Consider the following 24,896-nt stretch of genomic DNA (forward strand, 5'->3'; position numbering starts at 1 on the left):
ATAAAGTAGAGCTAATAAGCTAGCTCTCACTTCAGCAGCTTATGGGCCTGGTACAGTGGCCACTTGCCTATGCTTTAAGTACAAGGCTCAAAAGCAGTCTTCGATATATAGGATATCTTAATAAAAATTCTTCCAGTGTTATACCATTCACTGTTTAACCCCTTAAGGACACATGACATGTCATGATTCCCTTTTATTCCAGAAGTTTGGTCCTTAAGGGGTTAAGAGGTAATTCAATACTCATGTGAGGTGGAGCCTTAACACACGGCTCTGTTCATTAGCAGTGTGTGGGTTAGTCCACACAGACTGTGGAAATACAAGTGATTCTTCCAATGGAAAGATGGGACTTTGGTAAAATAAAGTGAGCTTTATTCCAATGACATCAAATTAATTGCAAAGATGCATTTCACCTTACAAACCAGGTTTTTCAGTCAACCAAAGAAACTCAAAATCCGCCCACCCTTATGTATCAGAGTTCCAAAAGCGTTTCAAACAATGTCTTTACATCATGTGAACATAAAGACGTCTCATGGGTATATGACTGTGTTAGTGTTGTGGTTAGGCAGACTGAAGAAACCTTGTTTCGTCTCTGCAATCTATTTGATTTGTTTAGTATAAATATCAGTGGATTATACCTGGAGCCTATTTGTATGCTGATAGTCTGTGTAGACTAATGCACACAATGCTAATGAATAGAGCCATATGTTAAGGCTCCACATCATGCGAGTACTAATTTACCGCTTATACAGTGAATGGTATAATGCTATGGGAATATTGTTTTTTTTCATATTGAATACTGCTATTGAACGTTGTACTCAACACTGAGGGGAGATATCAAGCCGCTAAAGTGAGAGCTAGCTTATTAGCCCTGCTTCATGTGAGTGGTTACAATGCACTTACGTTTTATAGATTTGTCTTTGATCTTTGTTTAAGGTTTTTATTTTGCATGTTTCATTGCACTGAAGTACAAAGATTACATATTAAAAGATACGTTTATAGTGTAATACAAATATTACCACCAAGGGTATATAGTACTCCACTTCACGGTTTGTAAACTATTTACTTACTCTTTGGATTTAGAGTTTAAAAAAAAAAAAAAAGTAACCGTTTTGCCATATTATACGTGTTACTTTTCTACCTATGGTATTTTAATAGCCTTAGCCCTATTCATGAATATGAAATAAATAATGTCTTGGGGTCAGCTAAACTTTACAAGCTCTGTTTAAAGAACTCATGATTATTTTTTTCTTTACTCAAACATTTAACAAGTGCACTTGGTTTGGAGCTGGATGCAGATTACCTTGTTCCAACGTATTAAGCAAGAAGACCGTGACCCATCCATAGCCACAACTGCCGCATGACTGGGAGGTGCACTAATGCTGGTCGGTGGTCAGAGCTGCTGTAAGGCACTATGACAGTGTCTGCAATCACGTGTTACACTGTATTGGGTTGTATCATTTTAAACTGCTAAAATTTCTAATAATAATTACAGTTGGCTATTCCCAACACCGGCAGCTGCCCCTCCCCCATCAGCCCCCTCTGTGGACTGTGAAGAAGGGGGCCGTGAGTTCCTGGAACGAGACGGACCATTGTTCCCACTAGGTGTGCCAAGACGGTGGCTCATTTGGGAAGCAGCATCGTCTGATTCCCAGCGCTCCAGCTCCTCCCTGACCAGTCGCTCCATTTGCTCTCTGTGGATCTCATTGTCTCGGCCCAGTCTTTCATCCTGAATGGTAAAGGTGAACATAAATCAGAGAATCTAAAGGAACAGTAGCCTTTATAATTGCAGAATGGTATGGATGCAGCAGGAAAAGAGATTAATAAAAAAAAATTATATATATATATATATATTTATTTGCCTTGTCTAAAAATAGACTCCGCTTGATCCTTTAACTACCAGATTTGCTCACTTTTAGCTCTTCCCCTAAAACACTGAAATCATTATCATTATTATGAGCAAAGTTTACAGATAAGTGAAGTTATAATGTATTTTATTATAACAAATGCACCTTTATCTTCCACATACACGATCATTTGTAATCAAGAGGGAGGACCACTATACTTTTTTGTCTTGGCACAATTAAACTAGCTAAGGCATAGTTTCTATTCTGGTACCCACAGTCATTAATACACAAAGGAATAAAAGTAGACTAAACTGCAATATAGGGAGGTTGAAATCTCACTATAGCAGGGTAGGCAACTTTTTAGCAGCACTGTGCCAAAACAAGATTTTGAAGTCCCTTGGCATGCCGGTCCTATTTTTCTTTTAAATTAGGAGTCAAGTTTTGCTTGTGTTTAGTATGGGTACTGCAACTGATTTGTAGGGTTACATTTGTGCGTATGTCGGTTATGTTTTATGGTGTATGTGCATTATGCGTGTATGTGATGTAGGCTGTCACACTGTGTGTGAATGAGGGCTGCTTGTGGGGTTGTGTGCATGTATGTGGGTTGTCAACAGTGTTGGGCTTGTTTGTTGGGACTGTGTGTATGTTTCTGTATGGGTTGTTTGTGGTATATGTGTGTGGGGTTGCTTCTTCTGCGGCTGTGTGTGTTTGTTTGGCAAAGTAGGTTGTTTCCCTGCAGTCCAGTGGGGACCAGGCAGGGCCGTGTATAATATGAATAGGACCCTGGGCAAAGCATTTTCTTGGGCCCTGTTTAAGTGTCACAGCGCCCGACCGGGCCCCTGCTCACACATGCTTACCGGGTGGCCCTTAGTGCATGGGCCACCCAGGGGGGATCCTTAGTTGGCGGGCCGGTGCGGCTCTGTGCAGCCGCACCGCCGGTACATGGGGGCTGCTCAAATCGCAGGGCCCACGGGGCAGCTGCTCTGGGCCCGGGGCAGCTGCCCCGTTTGCCCCGCGCTAACGACGGCCCTGGGTACAAGTTAGGGGCTGGAGCTGTGGGAGCCACTTTCCTTCACAAGTGCTGGGAGGAATTGATCTGCAATTAGTGAATTTAGAACTGCCTCTCTTCACCTGCTGTAATCACTGCTAATACTAATCATTTTTGCTTGGCATTGGCAAATATCTGAAGATTCTCACATCTCCAAAGCCTGTTTGGGTTTGGCAGCCTTGTGTGCGGTGCAAAAACACCTTGCATGCAGTGGGCTGCTAACCCCGACACTAGACCACAGATTGGAGATATTTAAAGTATCCGGTAGGGACAACCTACGAAAGCCAAAGATACGAAACAGAGTAGGAAGTGTTCTAAAACTGGTCAAAACAGGACCGTCTGCCGAGAACACCTTTTCTTAGTTTACTTTCCTTTGGCTGTCTTCCGGAGAACCAAGTCTAACTTGTTCTGTGACATTCGGGTAGTTAAACGATCATACTGAAGATTTGGATTCAGTGGTTCTCTATCAGAAGCATTTGATTGGACAAGTGTGGTGCTCTCTGTGCACATGCATCTTGAACCCAATGCTTTACTATAAGAAACATTTGATTGGGCTGGAAGCCATTAATCGGCACCTCCAGGAAGGAGGAGCTGAGGGCAGCAGCACTGAGCAAAGATCAAGTCAAAACTTTTACACTAACTTGTACACTGACTTTTCATTTAATTAGGTGGGCCTGCACTTAACTTGTGAGGAGAACATTATAGCGTTAGGAATACAACATTAACGGAATAGTTGATAAACAGTACCTCAGTCACTCCATCTAGAAGCCTTCCCAGGACCTCCCTCCTCTTCACCTTGGCCCTTTCCATGGCTTCTAGTTTGACAATTACTGCATCTATTTTTGACACAATGCTTCCTATGGAATGCTCCATGCGGTCCACTCTTCTCACCAGACTGTGGGGGAAAAAAATAAAAATATTATTATTATTTTCTGTAAATAATCATTTCATACAAAACACACAAGTAAACTACAGTGTCCTACATGAGTGTGCATTTTTTTTTTTTTAAATCCCTTTGTCCGACTAAAGTGGCAGCCAAATCTACATGTCAATTATGACAAAACATTTCAAACTAGGTTTCTCTGCTTACACCTGGACATTTACAGGGTTATTCACTAAATTTAGAATTTTTTGCCAGATTAAATCTGAAAAAAAAATGAGGCCAAACTAGGTGAGTTTGAAAATAATACTCCAACTAACCATAGCCAGAACTGGCTATTTTTTCCATTTAGTGCATTCGGATTTAGTCTGCAAACATTTGGAGTTTAGGGTTTCGCCCTCTGTTTATGTGTGTGCTGGAAAATAACAGACAACAGCTCAAGTCGCTTGATCCACTCCGATCTCAAGCTAGTTTTTAGTTCATCTTGTGCCATTACAAAGGGAACCTAGTACATTTGCATATCAAATGGATTCCACCCAAACGGTTGGTCCAGATCAAAAATGCAGGCCAGCTCTCTCTGCACAATAGATACAGCAAACCAAGATGTTTGTTTCAGCCGAGTTGGTGAGGTATAGCCGATACCCCTCTAGGCATCATGAGCAAGGGATACACATCAGGATTACCCTTTATACTTACGGAGAGCAAAAAAAACAGGGTGCTGTATGTATGTTTGCGGTGCGTACAGAATCTCCTACTATTACCAATCTACACTGAAAATTATAAACACAGCACTTTTGGTTTTGCCCCCATTTTTCATAAGCTGAACTCAAAGATCTAAGACTTTTTCTATGTACACAAAAGGCATATTTCTCTCAAATATTGATCACAAATCTGTTAGCGAGCACTTCTCCTTTGCCAAGATAATAAATCCACCTCACAGGTGTGGCATATCAAGAAGCTGATTAGACAGCATGATTATTGCAAAGGTGTGCCTTAGGCTTGAAATGATCTCACACCACCTGCCAGCTCCTAACACATAGAGCCACATGTGTGAATGGTGGTAAAGAGAGCAGCAAACTGGCACAGAAAGGGGACTACTTTCAGGTTTGATTATTTCGAGAGAACTGCCACAGTTAACCCTTTAAGGACACATGACATGTGTGACATGTCATGATTCCCTTTTATTCCAGAAGTTTGGTCCTTAAGAGGTTAAAAGGGGGACTGTGACACAAGATAGTGCACCCCTCTGTGATTAAATATTTATGGTACAATGAATTTACATAATGGGCACCTGTGAAATATTCCAAAAGTCCAATGAATCAATGAAATGGTATAGAAAACCACAAATAAGGATGCAATGGAGATGAACTTGCCTTCAGAGCATTAGAAATACAAAGGGCTGGTGAAGCAAGGGACATTATTTCTTGGGACATAGCTTGGAGTGGTAAATATCCCCTCCTTAATGCCAAACACGATCACCTGGTGGGAAACTGTACCAGTGTCTGTAGAGAATCTCACATTCCATTGTACACTATTGATTAGCTGACCGTGCTAACATTTTGTTATCCTTTTCTTTGCCTCTGGTCAATAAACTAAACATTACTGCAACACTTTGCTTGCTCTCCAATACTGTATGTCCTGAGAACATTAGAATGAAGAAAATGCTAGTGCGACCTTTATAAAACATTAACAAAACTGTTAATGATTACGCTCTGTGGCTGGGAAAACATGATAGATGACTGAATCGTGAATTTTCTAAAGGGAAAGATACAAATTACTGCTTGTTTCTTTGTGTTAACTAAACTGACTAAATGTCTTCTAATGAAGAGATCACAAACTATGGGGAAAATAAAATAAATAAATTATTAGTTGTGTCCTGCATTATCAGAGCAACGTTACATGGGTGAACTTACTATACAGACCTTCAAATAACTGTGTGCCTCAAGCACCAAGAGAAGATACATACAAGTATGAGAAAACATAGAAACATTTCTAAGATAATGAATCATTGTGTGTGATGTATATGTGTTAACACTCATGCAATACTTCATCTTAAAGATGCTATTGCCGGGGGCGTGGCCGGATGTTGAGCGGAGTGGCGGCTAGCTAAGCGAGCTCGGGCGGCTCGGGCTCACACGACGACCGGGAAAATTTATGTCCTGTAACCGCGCAGATCTGCCGTAAAAAGTCCGTAGGAGACCCTGACTTACTGATTTATCAGTTTACTCAGTCTACCCGATCATTGGTATCTATCAATCTTCAATCCCCAGTCAATCCCCAGTTGGTCTATCAAGTTTTTCTCGACTCACTCACTCACTTAGTCTGCCCGGTTTACTATGTCGACTCAGCGAGGCAAGAAACCAGCTGAGATTAGAGATAAGGCAGCTTTTTTTGCGGCTAAACCCACAAAGCAAGCTGAGTATATGCCCCTAGACCACGCTGAGCTCTCAGATACAGAGCAACTAATGGAGCAACCGAATGAAGCTCTGGAGGCTCCACTCACACAGCGGGTATTACAAATTATGCTTGACAGTGCAGTTATCAGAATGCAGTCTACGTTCACAGACGCCATTGCTGAAGTTAAGAAAGATCTGGCAGAGTTAGTTGCCAGAACACACAATGTGGAGACAGACTTACGGGATGCATGTATTGAGACTGAAGACCGTTTTGTGCGGCTAGAAGGAAAAATAGCCTCCCAAGAGCTTAAAATTATGAGCTTGGAAGATAGGTCACGGCGGAATAATGTTCGGCTAAGAGGAATTCTGGAAGAAGTAAGCGCACAAAGTCTAACAGCTTATATTACAGAGTTCTTTCAAACTCTATTACCAGATATCTCAATCGAAAAGCTGTTACTAGATCGGGTCCATAGAGTACCAAAACCACAACATTTATCCTCCACTACACCGAGAGATGTCCTCATAAGGATTCACTTTTTTAATATTAAAGAGCAGATCTTAAGAGCGCACAGAAGTAAAAAAGATATGCCGGAAAGATTTAGAGGAATATCTTTGTTCTCAGATCTATCAGCAGAGACCATGAGACGCAGACGGACTTACAAGGATATCACAGAATCCCTAAGACGTAACAACATACCTTACCGTTGGGGGTATCCAGTCAAGCTTATTATTTTTAAAGAAGAGGGGAATATAACACTGACTTCACCGGCAGAAGGCGAGGAACTGCTACAGAAATGGAAGATCCATCTACTACATGAGCTCCAAGAGCAAGAGCAAGATAAAGATAAAGATAAAGATCCTAGTAGAAATTTAAGAGAAGAAAGCCGGGTACTCAGACCTAAAAAGAACTAAAAAGAACCATAAGAATCATAAAGAACCTGGGCTCAAAGCTATATTCAGACTCGAAATTAACCTTTTTTTTTTCTTCTTCCCACTTTTTTGGGGGCAAGCCATCCAGGACTAAGGAGCCACCTGGGAATACCTGGAAATACCTGAAAAGTGAACTATAAGACCGCAAGTTACTTACTTAATTTTTTTTCTCTTTATTATTAATGATACAATGTCAGTGTCAATAATATAATATAATATAATGACACGGATAGGTTGGTGACATTTAAGAAGTTATTATTGGCTTAATGGAGTTAACTGTGTTGATTATATTGGATAACTCATTATACTCATTATAGTATTAATTATTAACTATTAATTGTTTTAAAGTGTAGACATGCAAACTTACATAACAAAACGCGAATAACAGTAAAAATAATAATAATAATGTGTAATGAGATGCGGCAGTAAGGGATAACAAAGGATATTAGTTAACATTAATTATCTACCTAGTTAGAAATACAGCCTAAGATGATTTAATTATATGTTATTATTACGGTTATTTTTTATTTTTTATATATTATTTAATTATGGCTGGTATACTAAAATTGATAATAGACAATATAATAGATTGAACATGTGGATTAACACTAACCCTATGAATTAACATGCTAATATAATGATCTTTAAGAAGTTATTTATTGATTTAATTATATGATATTATTACGGATAATTTTTTTTTTTTTTTCTTATATATTATTTAATTCATGCTGGTATACTAAATTGATAATAGACAATATAATAGATTGAACATGCGGATTAACACTAACCCTATGAATTAACATGCTAATATAACGATCTTTAAGAAGTTATTTATGGATTTAATTATATGTTGTCATTTCGGATATTTTTTTATTTTTATTATTTAATTTATGCTGGTATACTAAAATTGATAATAGACAATATAATAGATTGAACATGTGGATTAACATTGACCCTATGAATTAACATGCTAATATAATGATCTTTAAGAAGTTATTTATTGATTTAACTATATGTTGTCATTACGGATATTTTTTATTTTTCTTATATATTATTTAACTTATGCTGGTATACTAAAATTGATAATAGACAATATAATAGATTGAACATGTGGATTAACATTAACCCTATGAATTAATATGCTAATATAATGATCTTTAAGAAGTTATTTATAGGTTTAATGGATTTAACTGTGTTGATTATATTAGACAACTCATAGTATTAATTATTAACTATTAATTGTTTTAAAGTGTAGACATGCAAACTTATATTACAAAACAATAACAGTACAAATAATAATAATAATGTGTAATGAGATGCGGCAGTAAGGGATAACAAAGGATATTAGTAAACAGTAATTATCTACCTAGTTAGGAATACAGCCTAAGATGATTTAATTATATGTTATTATTACGGTTATTTTTTATTATTTTTCTTATATATTATTTAATTCATGCTGGTATACTAAAATTGTTAATAGACAATATAATAGATTGAACATGTGGATTAACACTAACCCTATGAATTAACATGCTAATATAATGAAAGATAATAAAATAGATTAATTTATATATACTAAGTAGATATACCAGTGAAGGATTTATTATTATTATTATTTTTTTTTTTTTATTATTTTTTTTTTTTCTCCCCGATTTAAACATTATTGATGCTATACTTAAAAAAATATATATATAACTCGGTTTATTTTCTCTACCTATATGAGACCGATATTAGTAATTATAACATAATATAACCTGAAACACGCTACACCGTATTAGAGAGCATTATATAATCTAAAAATACTGCTTTACTAAGGTGCATAAATTTATAAGCCAAACTTTATTATAATATAAGAATTTGGTAAGAATATGGGCTGAGATTAAACATTGATAAGCTAATAATTTAATACAGATTTAATATATCTGTGTACCTATTAATAGTTACTAGAATTTATAAAGATAAAATAATGCGGTTCTGACATATGTTAATACAGGACACTAGAGGAATCTAATAGGGTAGTAAGCCGAGGTGCTACCTAAATATGTTGTTGCACTGATAAAGGTCGATGGAAAAATAGGAAGCTATGGCGACCTTATTCTACTAATGTTGATCAATACTAATCTACCAGTTAACACGTTAATATCTTAAATAAAGAGGCATAGGCTTACATTTTTAAGTTAAAGAATAGAGGAAGCGGATAGATTTTAAAAACGAAATATAAGCCTAAGGCAAGGATTTCGTAAGCTTAAGGCCTATCATTAAGAATTAGCGATAAGGTAGAAGTTATTTCCGTATTATACTATCCAGTGGCCAGTCTTATATATAGTAACGTAGTATCTGTCAGTGAGTATCGACACACTTGTTTGGGAGCAACTCTAGAATGTATATTTTTAATTTTAATTTTTTTGTATTTATATTTTTATTTATATCTTTTTCATTTTATTTCCTTTTTTTTAATTTTTTTTATTTAATTATTTATTTATTTATTTTTTCCCCGATACTTTACTATTTAAGAGTCTGCTCTTATTTATAAAGATCTATAAATACTACTTACGGAGATATATAATCTAAATTTCGGGACAGCTAAGCATAGAAGGGCTCAGCGTAGCTGCCATTATAGCTCTTACCGTTCACATTACCCCCCACCCAAGAAGTGTCATTTGTACACTCTGACACTTATTTAATACTACCTTATTGTTTAGACTTAGTTCATTCATAAGTCACATTCAGGTTGCACTGTATAGTGTGCTGTGTGGCCCGAGACAGCATTGTACAGACCAACATCTGAATTGTCTCCCTCCCCTTATCTATTTTTGTGCTTTTGGCTTTTCTTCCTCCCTTTCTTGTTTTCCTTTATCTTTTTCCCCCTTTTTTTTTTTTTTTCCTCTCTCTCTTCTCTCTTCTCTCCAGACTTTTTATCCTATAGGCCCTCATTATAACCTATGGGTTTAGGAGTAAAGGAAAGGGAAAAGAAGGGAAGGAAGGAAAAAGGGAAAAATGGAAATCTATTCTCACAATGTCAGAGGACTTAACGTACCTCACAAAAGATTTATGATCCTTAAAGAAATTCGGAAATCACAAGCAGACATAATTTGTCTACAAGAGACTCACTTTAAACACAATTCTAAACCAATATTAAATTTGAAGAAGTTTCCATTTCAATACCATGCAACATCCCCTAAGAAAACTAAAGGGGTATCAATCTTATTCAGTTATCGATTAACCTTTGAACAGATAGCCACATATATAGATCCAGAAGGTCGATTTCTTATTGTAGTTTGTACAATAAATAATACCACATATACTATAGTGAATGCATATTTTCCTAATGTGAACCAAAACAAATTTATGCACTCACTCATGAATAAAATAGCTGAATTCCAAACTGGCACTATGATTACCATGGGAGACTTTAATCATGTTTTAGACCCTAACATGGATTCAACAGCAAACCACTCAAGGAAAAGAAAATCATCCTTACATAAGGAATGTAATACTCTTAATAAAACTTTAACAGGCTATGGACTTTATGATATCTGGAGAACGTTTCACCCTAATGCTAGAGAATACACACATTACTCCTTAGTCCATAATACCTATTCACGTATAGATGGTTTTTATATGCACAGCTCACATTTAACACAAGTTGAGTCCTGTGAGATTGGAGTATCGACAGAATCAGATCACAATCCAGTTATACTTAGCTTAATGGATCAATACAACTACACAAATAGAAGCCCATGGAGACTAAATGACCAGTTATTAAACGACCCTATATTCTTGGATAAAATTCAACAAGAAATATGCCAATATTTTGATACAAACAACTCTGGAGATATAAACCCCACAACATTATGGCTGGCACATAAACCAGTAATACGAGGTCTATTTATCAGCAGAGCTTCATACCTTAAAAAGTCTAACCAAACAACTAGGCTGAACCTTCTTAAAAAACTTCAGGATCTCCATAAACAGAATCAGGCAAGACCATCTGTGTTTTTGCAAGACAGTATACAACAAATACAAAACGATATTGATGAAATTCACCAACGACAAACCAACATTGCTTTGAAAAAACTTAAGGCGACATCATACTCTATGGGTAATAAAGCTACCAGAGTACTTGCACAGAAACTCCGCGATAAACAAACTCAATCTAGAATTCCATTTATACTCGCTAAGACAGGACAAAAAATTATTCAACCAAAATTGATTTGTGAGGAATTTGCAGCTTTTTATGCGCTATTGTATAACCTAAAAGACCAAAAAAATCTAGCAAAACCAACTTCTAGAGGAATAGGTCAATATTTGGATAAATTAAATCTATCTACCCTAAAAGATTCGCAAACGGCACAGCTTATAGCTCCTATTACAAAGGAAGAAATAATTGAACAAATAAAGAGAATGGCCAAAGGGAAAGCACCAGGACCTGATGGCTTTTCCGACCTGTACTACACCCTGTTTAAGGAATCCCTGGCCGAACCATTGACTCATTTTTTTAATGAAGGCACTAAGGCAGGGAAATTCCCTACAGAATTTTTAGCGGCACAAATAATTACCATCCCGAAATTAGGGAAACCCTCTACGGCTTGTCAAAATTATAGACCAATTTCATTATTAAATATAGACGCTAAAATATATGCAAAAATATATGCGGAAAGACTAAAGTTTATTTTACCTACTTTAATTCATACAGACCAAGTGGGATTTGTGTCAGGCAGACAGGGGACAGATAATACACGGAAGGTATTAGACATTTATCATTTTGTAAAATCATCTAAGCAGGAAAGCGTGGTATTATCTTTAGATGCTGAAAAAGCTTGACCGTTTGAATTGGACTTTTTTATGTGAAACCTTAAACGCATACAAATTCCCTCCTGCCTTTCTTTCAATCATTAAAGCTCTTTATAGTAATCCTACAGCGACAGTATTGACCTCAGGATTTTGTTCAAAACCGTTCAATATTACTAATGGAACACGCCAGGGTTGTCCTTTATCGCCGATGCTTTATGTTCTTGCTTTAGAACCTTTACTCACAGCAATACGGCAAAACAAAGATATACAGGGAGTGCAAATAGGGCGGAGCGAATATAAACTTAACGCTTACGCAGATGACATTTTGTTAACAATCACTCAACCACATATTTCCTTACCAAATCTAAAGAAAGAACTATTGTTGTATAGTCAAAACTCGTACTACAAGCTCAATATAAGCAAATCGCAAGCAATGTGTCTTAATATCCCTAATTCTCAAGAAAATAGACTTAAATCAGACTATCATTATGATTGGAGGGAAGATTACTTATTGTATTTGGGAATTAGATTTACAAAAAAAGAAAAAGACCTATTTTCAGCTAACTATAAAAAATTATTTAAAGATACCGAAAACCAATTGAAAGCTTGGGGAAATGTATTATTATCATGGATAGGTAAAATATCTGCAATTAAGATGCAAATCTTACCAAAAATACTTTACCTATTCAGATCCTTACAGATTAAGGTTCCTCAAACATTTATTACGTCTTTACAAGCGATATTGCTACGTTTTAGCTGGGGAGGGAAGCATCCCCGAGTCCCAAAAGGTTTAATAATGAGACAAGTGAAGTGCGGAGGTATGGGGTTTCCGAATTTGAAAATGTACTATCACGCTGCAATTTTAACTAACATAGCTTCTATTAACCCACAGAGATATAATCCGCAATGGGTGGCAATAGAAGAACATTGCTGTGGAACCCAGGATCTTTATTCTTTAATATGGCTCCCTTTACAAAAACGGAAAGTAACTCCTGACATATTACACCCGACAAGAATCCTATTTAAAATTTGGGATAATAATAGAGCAAGCTTATGTTCAGGGCACCCATGGTCATTGGCAACCCCCATAAAAAGTTTATATAGCTGTAATGAAACATTTCCTTACTTACAATGGTATAGAAAAGGAATTACACATATCTTTAAACTCTACACGACAGAGGGGTTAAAGCCTTTTTCGACTCTCCAATCGGAATTTACACTTCTTCCACAATCTAAATTTGCATATTGGCAGATTAAAGCCCTTCTGTCTGACAATAATTTATATGTAGGACACCGAACAACTCGAAAGATAGTTACAAAATTTGAAGAGATGTGTATAGCACTTACTCCACCTAGGAAAGTACTATCGCTCTGTTATAACATTCTAACAAACCCAAGAGAAACAGCAACACCGAAATTTATGATAGATTGGCAAACTGATATACAAGAAATTATATCAGAAGATGAATGGAACAATATTTTTACGGCACATTTGGGAATGTCTTCATGCACAGGACACTTTGAAATATCACGGAAAATCCTATATAGATGGTATATGGTACCTACCCGCATTCATGCAATTTATTCTGACGTACAAGACACATGTTGGAGATGCCACTCCTATAAAGGAACTATGCTTCATATATGGTGGACATGTGAAAGAGTCAACAATTTATGGAGAGAGGTCGAAACAATGATCCAAGAGGTGACATCATATAAGTTAGATCACACACCGAAAACACTTCTTCTCAAAGCCTTTCCGGACCATATCCCTAAATCTATGCGCAAATTAATTTTTTTATTACTATCTATAGTGTCAATTCTTATAGCTAGAAATTGGAAAACTACAATCTTACCTACAATAGATGAAATCAAAACATTAATGTCCCTGACTACAGATTATGAGCTTACCATGTGGAACCAGACTAAAATTGGGAAACTAAGTTTAAAAGTAGCTAGCTGTTGGAAAACTTATAGACAAAGATAATAACCGAATAAGCTTAACAGACATATGGGATATATATTTAGAATAGGATGTGAGAAATTAAACCTATTCTTTTAGTTATTACCAGAACATAACTCAGAATATAACTGAGTAGGAATTAATGAAATTGAATAATAACCATTAAAATTTTGGCTTAGCCCCTTGTGGACCGATCTCTTGGAATGAAAGCGAGTTGAGATATATTACATATCGTGAGTGCCGATGAGGGGTTAATTGAGTCTTCACTATTGGCCTAGGTCAAGCTTTAACACAATTTAAGATATATACAACTAACAGGACACATAATTTATCCCTTTTCTTAATATTACGCAACCAAACTAAATATAAGTTCTTACTGGCAGACTAGTTTAAATATATGAATGTCTAGGAGAGACTTGTTTCCTTTTTTCTTTTATTTATTTATTTATTTATTTTTTTTTTCTCTCTTCTTCAGTAGTTGTTAACAAATCCTGAGGGGAATCTCAGAGTGGACATATTGGTATCCAATAGGGTATATGTAATAAATGTGGACAGGATTTATATAGTTTAAAGGCAATATGACTAATGCATAATATTGTATAATAAGTGTATGACTAAAATGTTCTAACACTACTGACTGTACCCCAATCCCTTTTTTTCCTTTCTGTACCCCTTGTTTGTTCTGTTTTTTTTTTTTCTTTCTCCTCTTGAAATCTTTTGAAAAATAAAGTAAAATACAAATTGTAAAAAAAAGATGCTATCCCAGGAAACGCTTGTAGCTATGAGTGAAATGCGTCGGACCCAGTGAAGTGGCACTATGTAAGGTGTACTCACTGCGGTATACACACTGTAGTTAGTGATTGGTTTCACTTCCTTTGGCATAGTTTGCCTTCCTGTGACCAGGGCCGGTGCCAGGATTTTTGGGTACATAGTCGAAGATGCATTTTTCCGCCCCCCCTTTAAAATTAACATCTTCACCTATGTTCCTCCTAACCAGCCCCTCCCTCTTCCCCGTCCCTTAGTGTTCCTCTCCCCTCCCCCCTCCTTTCCCTGTCCCTTGTTTTTTCTCTCCCCTCCCCTCTCTGTCCCTTGGTGTACCCCCCACCCTCTTAGCGGTCACACTCCCCTTCCTGGTATGCCTCCTACCTGTCTTGTAGCGTTGCGGAGCAGACCCTCTACAGGAGCTTCAGTTTTCTGTAGCTGGCTGGACTGACAGGAAGTGCTCTCTCAGTGACCAGGTACAGGAAACAGAAGCTCCTGTACTGCGCTCCGCTCCGCCACGCTACACTCACTAACAGCCACACACACTCAATGACAAACACACAGACGTCACTGACAGACACAGACTCACTGATCTGACACACACTCATTCATTGACAGACACACACATTCATACAATCATTCACAGACACACACATTCATACAATCATTCACAGACACACACATACACACATACACACAGAAACACTCACAGACAAACACACACACATACACACACATACAGACAAACACACACACATACACACACATACAGACACACACATACAGACACACATATACAGACACACATATACAGACACACATATACAGACACACATATACAGACACACATATACAGACACACACTCACAGACACACACTCACAGACACACACTCACAGACACACACACTCACAGACACACACTCACAGACACACACTCACAGACACACACTCACAGACACACACTCACAGACACACACTCACAGACACACACACAAAGACAAACACATACACACACACACTGACAAACACACACACACACTCACAGACACACACACACACTCACAGACACACACACACACACACACACACTCACAGACAAACACACACACACTCACAGACAAACACACACACACTCACAGACACACACACTCAGACACATACTCACAGACAAACACATACACAGCCACACACACACACTCACAGACACACACACACACAAACACATACACACACACTCAGACAAACACACACTCAGACAAACACACACTCAGACAAACACACACTCAGACAAACACACACTCACACATACACATTAATAATAAATATCCACCCAGCCTCCCTACCTGGAGAGCTGGTGTGGATGTGTCCCTGGGGTCCAGTGGGGCTTCAGTGCAGCAAGCGGCAGCAGTTCTAATGAGAGGCGGCGAGGGAGCTCTAACCTGTCTGCTCTGCTCCCTCGCGGGCTGTCTGCTGATGCCGGGAGCCGGAATATGACGTCATATTCCGGCTCCCACAGAATCAGCACACGGCGCGCGAGGGAGCAGAGCAGACAGGTTAGAGCTCCCTCGCCGCCTCTCATTAGAACTGCTGCCGCCCGCCGGGGGTCCAGAAGGTGACCTGGCAGGAGGGAGCGCTTCCCTCCTGCCGGTCACCGAAATCTTGCGCCCCCAGAGCCGGTGCGCCCTAAGGCGGCCGCCTTATGGACGCGCCGGCCCTGCCTGTGACATGGACTGCAGATTGGATTATGCTGATCCATTCCTCCTATCTAACCAATACCTGGGGCCTCCCTTTTAAATTATGTTCAAACCAACTTGTGGCTTGTCCTTTATTTGACCTGTTTCTACTAGGGAGTGTTTAACACAAATTTAGCTCCCCTGCTGCATTTTCGATTTTTCCACCCTTCAGGGTCTTCATGATGACTCTGATTTCCATTTAACTTGCATTTTTTTTTTCTCCTTTATATAAATATGATATGGCAGTGCAATTACAATGCTAAAACTATCAACAAACTGGGTATAATTCTATAATTCTATCCACAGCAATTACACCCAATTCATACAGCAGATACTTCCCCAGTCAGACTGTTCTTTCATGTTGTAGTGAAATACAACAACCCAGTATACTAGACAGAGTCCAAAAACGTCAGCTAGCTGTATATCAGGTCAATGTGCTGCCATGGAACGTGACCATTATTATGTAGTAGCACTGGGCATGCCGTGACTTTACTGCAATAGACAAATAAGCAAATTTATTGATCAAGATAATGAATTCAGACTTGTTTTACACCCTGGGCTTGTAATAAAATCAGGAAAATAATGTCTCAGTGCAAGCAGGAGTAAAGTTACTACACTTTCACTTAAAAAGGTAAACTGCAGTGCCTACAGTAAGACCTAATGCGCGGCAATGGTTATACTCACATTAGGACTTACCCCATAGTGGTTTTCTATTTGGTTTTTCAGGTGAAGCTGGATGTCCCCATGCATAGCGTGAAGACGTCCAGCGTAAGGCAACCAAAAGTCACCTATCTACCTGGAAATTCCTCTAGTGGCTGTCTGGTAGAAAGTGTCCCTTTAAGAGAATATAGTGTCCCTTTAAGAGAAGATGCAGTTTGGGGGCGTGGCCGGACCGTGCATGAGAGCAGACGTGTAGTCTCAGAGCTCCGTGCCCTCGGCCTATACTAACAGCTAACAAAGCCTGCAAAAGAGCCCTCAATGGTTCGAACTAAGAGGCACCTGCTCCTGGGTACCCCTCACACCGGTTCCCCGAGGAACAGTAGAGGTACCTTAGACGATTTCGTGTCCACACCGTCGGACTCTCGCTCCGCCGGGCCTACTGCAAAGATGGCGTCGGCTTCCCCTGATGCAGAAAGCGCGGGAGCCCCCTCCGAAGACGGAGACCAGACAGATGCGCTGACAATGATCCGGCAAGAACTCTCCCGGATCTCGTCCAGCATGCTCACGAAGGCGGACTCCACTGGGATGCTGAAAGAGTTCCGAGCAGCTATGCGAGAAGAGATCGCCTCCATGCGCACCGAGCTGACGGCAGTGGAGGTAAGGGTAGAGGCCCTGGAGGCAGAAGCGGAGGCGAGCCGATCCCAACACAGGTCTGCTGAGGTTGCCACCACAAGACAGGGGAACCTCTTACTTACACTGAGACGGCAGGTTGAGGACTTAGAGAACCGGAGCCGCCGCCAGAACATTCACATCCGCGGCCTACCTGAGCCGGACTCAACCCCGCTGTCTGAGAAGGTTCAGGCCTTGTTCAGGCAGATCCTAGGCCGCAACTGCCCAGACACAATTCAATTCGACCGGATCCACAGAGCCCTGGGCCCCCCGAGGCAAGATGGGAAACCCAGGGATGTGCTATGCTGCCTACACGCCTATAGCCTGAAGGACACACTAATGGCGGCCACCAGGGGCTCAGACAACATATTGTTCCAGGGTGCAAATGTGGCGCTGTTCCAGGACCTCTCCGGCCTGACCTTAGACGCTAGGAGAGCACTACGGCCCATAACGGCTATACTACGGGAGAAAAATGTGCCCTATCGCTGGGGCTTCCCGTTCAGCCTGCAGATTCGACAGGGCAATCCCTGGCTGCACATCCGATGGCCGGACGATGTGGCCCCCACACTACGAGCGCTACACATCCCCTTCGTACGCACCCGTAACTGGCTTCTGGAGACGCCACTGGCACCCAACCGGAGACGAGATACGGGCAGCCCACCGCCGGACACGCGGAGAGTGAGAGACTCCCCAGCTCGGATGCTTGGAGGCCCGGCGGGATCTGAGGAGTGACTTCCTACTGGAGCCCAGATGCGGACTACTACTGAGGTACACCCTACTGAGGTACACCCCCCCCCCCCCCCGTGCTGATCTGCATTACCATGGACTTGGGACACTTTCCAGGAACTAAGCTCACTCCCCCCCCCCCTCCCCCGTTGATCCCTTTGGGTTAGCGTATTTATCAAGCGTTAGCCCCCTCCCTGGGATTTGGGTGGGGGATTGGTCTCCGGAAAACACCATCCAGATGGGACTCGGGGGAACTGGCTAAACTACCTAACTTGGATGTTGCTTCTGGGGTGGCATGGGCTGGGGGATGTGAATGAGAGTAAGGGGTAGCAATGGGGTCAGTTACATAAGGTGTGCTTCGAAGCCCGGGGGGTTGGGCGATGAGAATTGGTCAGTTAGCCGTGAGTTAGGCCCCCTACCTTGTAAAATGTCAACCGAACCCAGATTTGTACCTAGACCTTAGTTTTAGTTTTGCTCATATTAGAACGGCCGAGGGCCGGACGTTGTAGTTTACGACACACTAATTTTTTCTTCACATTGTACCACATTTACACTGAGTATACTGAATCTACCTGTACGGATTCCGTGTACGACCCCGAGGACAGACTGCGGGTTACGGACGGGAGGACCGCGGGCGACTGAGTTACTTAAAGGGATTGGGGACTCAGACCTGTCGGACGCCTCCCACACAGTCAAGTCCAACCAACTTAGGTAGCGGTTAATCCGCTATTCCCTGACCTTCCTCACGGACCCCCCCCTTCTCCCCCCCCCGACAGTTTTCCCCGTCTACCCCCCCTCCCCTGACCACCTTCCTCCCTCCCCCCCCCACTTTCAGAACCTATCCCCCCTCCCTCCCCTGTCGGCTATGGCGGGGAGCCCGGGCGGGGGTTTCGGCCCGGCCCCCCTGCGCCTCTGGACCAACAATGTGAGGGGTCTGAACACCCCGGAAAGGAGGTCTCATCTGCTCCGGTCCCTGTGGACGGCCCGGGCCTCTATAGCGTTCCTCCAGGAGACCCACTTTAAGGGTGCTGCTCCCCCCCCCCTGGGGGACTCGAGGTTCCCAACTGGGTATTTCGCAAACCACCAGTCAGCGAAGAGAGCAGGAGTGGCAATTCTTTTTGCCCGACACATCCCGTTCTGTTGCCTGGATACGAAAGTCGACCCAAACGGGCGCTACTTATTTCTTAAGGGTACGATTGCCGATAAGAAATACACGCTGGCTACAATCTACGCTCCGAACTCGGGACAACACCGATTTCTCTCAAAGACCCTCCAACTCCTAGACCAGTTCCGAGATGGACTACTCATTGTAGCTGGGGACACTAATGTTCCGTTAGACCCACGTCTCGACACCTCTAGAGGTTGCAGCTCACACTCCGGTCTTTGTATCCGGACGGTCGGGAAGGCCCTGCGAGATACGGGCTTGGCCGACGCCTGGAGAGTTCTCCATCCTGAAGATAAAGACTACTCGTTTTACTCACAGGTCCACCACGGACACAGCCGCCTGGACTATATCCTGATTGCTCAGGAATACCTACACCTCCTTCTGACCTGCGACATCCAGACGACAATATGGTCAGACCATGCCCCGGTTCTAGCCACGCTGCGCTCCCCCTTGTTTAAACCTAGTGACAGACAATGGAGACTGAATGAACAGGTGCTTGGGGACCCAGTGGTATGCACAGACGCGAAAGAGGTCATTCGGCGCTACTTCCTAGAGAACCCGGCTACGGACACCTCTCCACAAGTTCGATGGGAAGCTCACAAATGTGTCCTCCGCGGCCACTTTATTAAGACCTGCACAAGACGCAAACGGGAACAAAATCTCGCACTGAAGGACCTACACAAACTTACAGCACAGCTGGAAAAAGTACACAGAGCCGAACCGAACCGACTGAAGACAATCTCCGCCCCCTGCTAGAGGCGAGGAGGAACCTACGTGCCCTCTTGTCCCGGAACCTGACGCACACACTCCGCAAGTCCCGGAGATTCTTCTATGAGAACTCAAATGTGGTCGCCTGTTGGCCCGCATGCTTCGCAAGAAACGGAGACAGTCCCGCATTACTCTCCTGCAAAAGACTAATTCGCCCCCCGAGCGGAGGCCAGAAGCCATTATGAAAGAATTTGGGGAGTTCTATGCGAAACTGTACAACCTACCGAAAGGGGTAGGAGCGGAGGCAATCCAACAGAGACGGGCCGACATTCAAGAATACCTGAACAACATCTCACCCAGAAGCTCACGCAGACCCAAGCCGAGGACCTAGACGCCCCCATCACCCTAGAGGAGCTCAAAGGCGCCCTTAAGGCTGCAAAAGCAAACAAGACCCCGGGCCCCGACGGCTTCCCGGTGGGATACCTGCGGACATTTGAGGAGCTGCTCCTGCCCGAACTACTGACGAGCCTTAATTCGGTGCTAGATGGTGGGAGGTTCCCGGAGGACACCCTGATGGCTACAGTAGCGGTGGTCCCGAAAGAGGGTAAGGACCCCACGTCCTGCGCCAGTTATCGGCCTATTTCCCTCCTTAATGCGGACCTTAAGCTTTTCACAAAGATCCTGGCCCGCCGTGTGGGGGAGGTTGCACCGGATCTGGTGCACCCAGACCAAACAGGTTTCATCCCAGGACGTGAGGCGAAAGATAATACGACCCGAGCCCTCAATATCATCCATTCCGCTAAAACCACCTCCCGAGGGGGCCTCCTGCTCTCCACAGACGCCGAGAAGGCTTTTGACAGAGTCGACTGGCAGTTCATGGAAGAAACCCTCCGGGCTATGGGTTTCGGCCCAAACATCCGAACATGGATAGCAGCCCTATATACGTCCCCGAAGGCCCGCCTGAGGATAAACGGAGCACTATCCCCTGCCTTCCCCATCAGCAATGGCACGCGGCAGGGGTGCCCCCTGTCCCCCCCTCCTGTTTGCCCTCACGATGAACCTCCTACCGCGCCTCCTATACTTATTTCAGACGATCCCCATCCAAATCCCCAAAACCTTCTTCAACGAGATGTCCACGGCCATCAACCGCTTCGTATGGGCATCGGGAGTAGCCAGACTCCGATATGCGCACCTGATCAGACCAAAACGCCAGGGAGGGGTGGCACTTCCCTCGATTCAAACATACTACCAGGCAGCTCATCTCCTTAGGGTGATAGAATGGCACGTGCCAGACACCGATAAACAATGGGTTAGTCTAGAGCGAGCTGCTTCCAAGGAGCGCTTACCCTGGATTACCTGGTTACCGAAGCCCGCACAGACGAAAGATATCCGGTCTCACCCACTCATTGGAGCTAGCCTACAGATCTGGGCGACTCTACGGTACAAACTCGACCTCACCACCAACCCTAACCCGCTGACTCCAGTGATCTATAATCCAGAGATTGCAGGCGGTTTGGCCCCCAGGGACATCATCGGCTTGGGTAACCCGAACGCTCCATGTCTTGGCGACTGGTGTGCGGACACACGTCTGAAACCCTTCGAGACACTAACCTCCTTAGCACCTCCAACGGGGCTAGCCCGTTTCCGATACCAACAGATCCGACACTACCATAGCTCCCTCCCGGGAAAGCAACTACTACTCAGGAAAAAGACGGGCTTTGAGACCCTCTGTACGGAGGGACGACATCTACCACGAGGTATCTCCACGCTGTACTCCATGATAATACAGGCTACCAGACTCCCCCCTGCGAGATACCAATCTAAATGGGAACAAGTCACGGGGACAACTCTCTCTGAAACGGAATGGGAGAAAATACACGTCCTCGCACATCAAGGTACGACCAGTGCGAAGCTCCAGGAAACTAACTACAAGCTCATGACGAACTGGTATCGGACCCCCCATAGGCTTTTCCAGATGGGGTTGCTGCCATCGGCTAGATGCTGGAGATGTGGAGCGAACGAAGGCACGGACCTACACATCTGGTGGTCTTGCCCCCCCATCGAGGCATTCTGGCGACAAGTACACGAGAAACTACGCGAGATACTTGACTCCGACATACCACTGCAACCCCTGCCGATGCTACTCCATCACTCCACGATGCCCCTAGGAGCCTACAAGAGATCACTTACGCGACACTTCCTAAACGCAGCCAAGAGCCTAATCCCCACCCGCTGGAAAACCACAACAGCCCCAACCATAGCTAACTGGATGGAAGCAGTAGAAGAGATATACAGTATGGAGAGCCTCACAGCTGACCTACAGGGGACGGCGGAAAAGTGCGCCCGGCTTTGGGCCCCCTGGATCGAATACATGGCTCACGTACCGGCGGGTTCCCGGAGACGTGAGATCGAATAGACGGGAGTGTAGGTGGACACGAATTGTTGGGCTATGGGCCGAGGTGTCGCGGGCGGACCCTCCCCCTGGTCTCCTCCCCGCTGCTGCCGACCCTCTCTCCCCCCCCCCCCCTGTAGACCCTCCCCATCTGCCCTATACTACCTTGCCCATGCAACAGTCCCCCCCGCTGTATGGCCCATAGACCGAGCTACGGTTATGGACGTAACATACTGGGTTTAGACAACGAATTTACTCGCCCTCACCTGAGTTGTATGGATCGAGGTGCCTACCCACACCGCCGGGCACCCAATTGACGTGGACAAGCCCTGACTAGGGGCCCTTGACCACTCAGACTCACTCCCGACCTGTCTCTCTCTCTCTCTCTCCCCCCCCCCCCCATAGGGGGACAGACAAAGACCCGCTAGAGACAATATAGTTGCGCAGATGCGCCTGTTCAGTTTATCTCAAATAAGGGTTTCAGTAGGGTGACAGTCCCAACATGGACATAAGCGATTAGACAACCAAGATAACATACACCTGGGCTTAAGTTAGAATTTATGTAAAAAAGCCGAGTTTGGAGGCCTATAGGACCTATCAGGCATTCTCCGTGGTCTAAGCACGACCCCCTAAGCTGAAATTGGTCCTATACATCCTGCCTGGTTCTTGGAGTCAAAGCTGAGCCTCCCCATTATATGATGGGGCTGAAATTCCCTGGTTGGGACTCCTGCTCCCTCGATGTAGAGGAGAACACTCAACACGCTTTTTTCACCAATGTCCTTGTACTACTCCCCCTCTGTTTGTTTACTCATTATCCCTTATAACTGCTTACATGTTTGTTATGATATAATGTATGCCTTGCTCTTGATATAATCTAAATAAACACACAGATTGTCAAAAAAAAAAAGAGAAGATGCAGTTTAATGCTTGTAGAAACGCATATAACAGAATATTATCAATTTAATAGCACCATGCCATCACGGAAGTGACATCACTTTTGACGAACACAAGACATTCCTCACTCGTCCCTAACTCCATGGTGCCTTGTTCCGACATAATTTATGACATGGAACCCTTCCATGTATCTCCGGTTATATTGTCAGTCTATGTGGTGCTTTTTGAGGATATGTACACACTTATGACATCACAGCCCTCTGTAACCAATCACAACTAATTAAAGGATATACATACTTCCTAGTTTCCTTGTCACGACGTCCTAGTCAAGGGTCTTGTTACCGGAGAGTGCATTTTCAGCATATATTGGCTATATTTATTTCTGACCTCGGCTTGTTTGACCATTCCTGTTCCCTGTTGTCCTGACCTTTGGCTTATTTATCGATTCTGTGTTTCTCAGTAACCCTTGACACTGGCCTGTCTCATGTTTACTCTGCCCGATTGTCCAAATATCCTCAGCACTAGCCCAGCCACTCCAAGGATTTATCCTGGGTTTGCGTGTTGGGTTATTTCTATTCCTGACAACTATTTGTTGGAGTTTTATTTTTGTACATGCCAGAAAGCAGGCAAAAATAGTTTATAGGTTTCAGTCCTTTAGATATATAGACATTAAAGGGTTCCTTTAAGCATCCCAACTAGCCGCTTTAGTAGTTATGATGTTAGGAGTAATGGTTACTGAGGAATGGCGACATTCCTCAGTAACAGTTTGTCCTCTTACCTGGGTGCCGCTGTTCTTATTTAAACGCTGCACATATAGATTTAAAACACAATGACCACTTCAAATCACTAATGCTAGTCATGAATATTAACAAATCTGGATTATTATCAAAATTTTCTGCAAAACTCACAGGTACACACTTTATACAATAGCCCAAGGCGTGTGTATCTAGAATTAATCAAAGCTAGACAACTTACACTTGAAATTCTTCATAAGAGACTCCACTGGAGCTGCTGCCCCTTCTACGAGAACTGTGTCCACTGTCCTCATCATCATCCTCCTCCGAATCATCCAAACTCCTCGGAAAGCTACGACCACTCATAGGACGAGATAAGGAACCTCGGTCCAACTCCAGGTCCTCCTTGTGGAAAACAAACACACAGCTACTGATTGCACGTTGAAATGACAAAGTGAAAATGAGAAACATTTCTACTTTATCAAGTCTAGGAATAGAACGTTTAAGTCATGGACCCTACTAACCACAGTGCATCCTCCGTTCTCACCAACAAAGGGTTTCACAAAACCTAATCACCAGAAGCCTTTCATGGGACTT

The 24,896-nt window shown here is 42.7% G+C and overlaps 1 protein-coding gene across 2 annotated transcripts in view; it reads right to left on the reverse strand.

Annotated features, from left to right (window-relative positions):
* Nucleotides 1–227: 227 nt before the first annotated feature.
* PKD2 (polycystin 2, transient receptor potential cation channel) overlaps nucleotides 228–24,896 on the reverse strand; it is a 58,742-nt gene continuing 34,073 nt past the window's right edge. The window contains exons 13-15 of one of the 2 annotated variants that reach the window (XM_063458649.1): nucleotides 24,541–24,701; nucleotides 3,640–3,787; nucleotides 228–1,726 (exon numbers count right to left, since the gene is read on the reverse strand). In XM_063458649.1, coding sequence (XP_063314719.1) covers nucleotides 1,487–1,726; nucleotides 3,640–3,787; nucleotides 24,541–24,701 — 549 coding nt within the window. In that variant the 3' untranslated portion in view covers nucleotides 228–1,486. Of the gene's footprint in view, nucleotides 1,727–3,639; nucleotides 3,788–24,540; nucleotides 24,705–24,896 lie in introns of both variants that reach the window. The other variant, XM_063458647.1, reaches the window with a different exon arrangement.

Source organism: Pelobates fuscus, chromosome 6, assembly GCF_036172605.1.
Source record: "Pelobates fuscus isolate aPelFus1 chromosome 6, aPelFus1.pri, whole genome shotgun sequence".
Classification (NCBI taxonomy): Eukaryota; Metazoa; Chordata; class Amphibia; order Anura; family Pelobatidae; genus Pelobates; species Pelobates fuscus.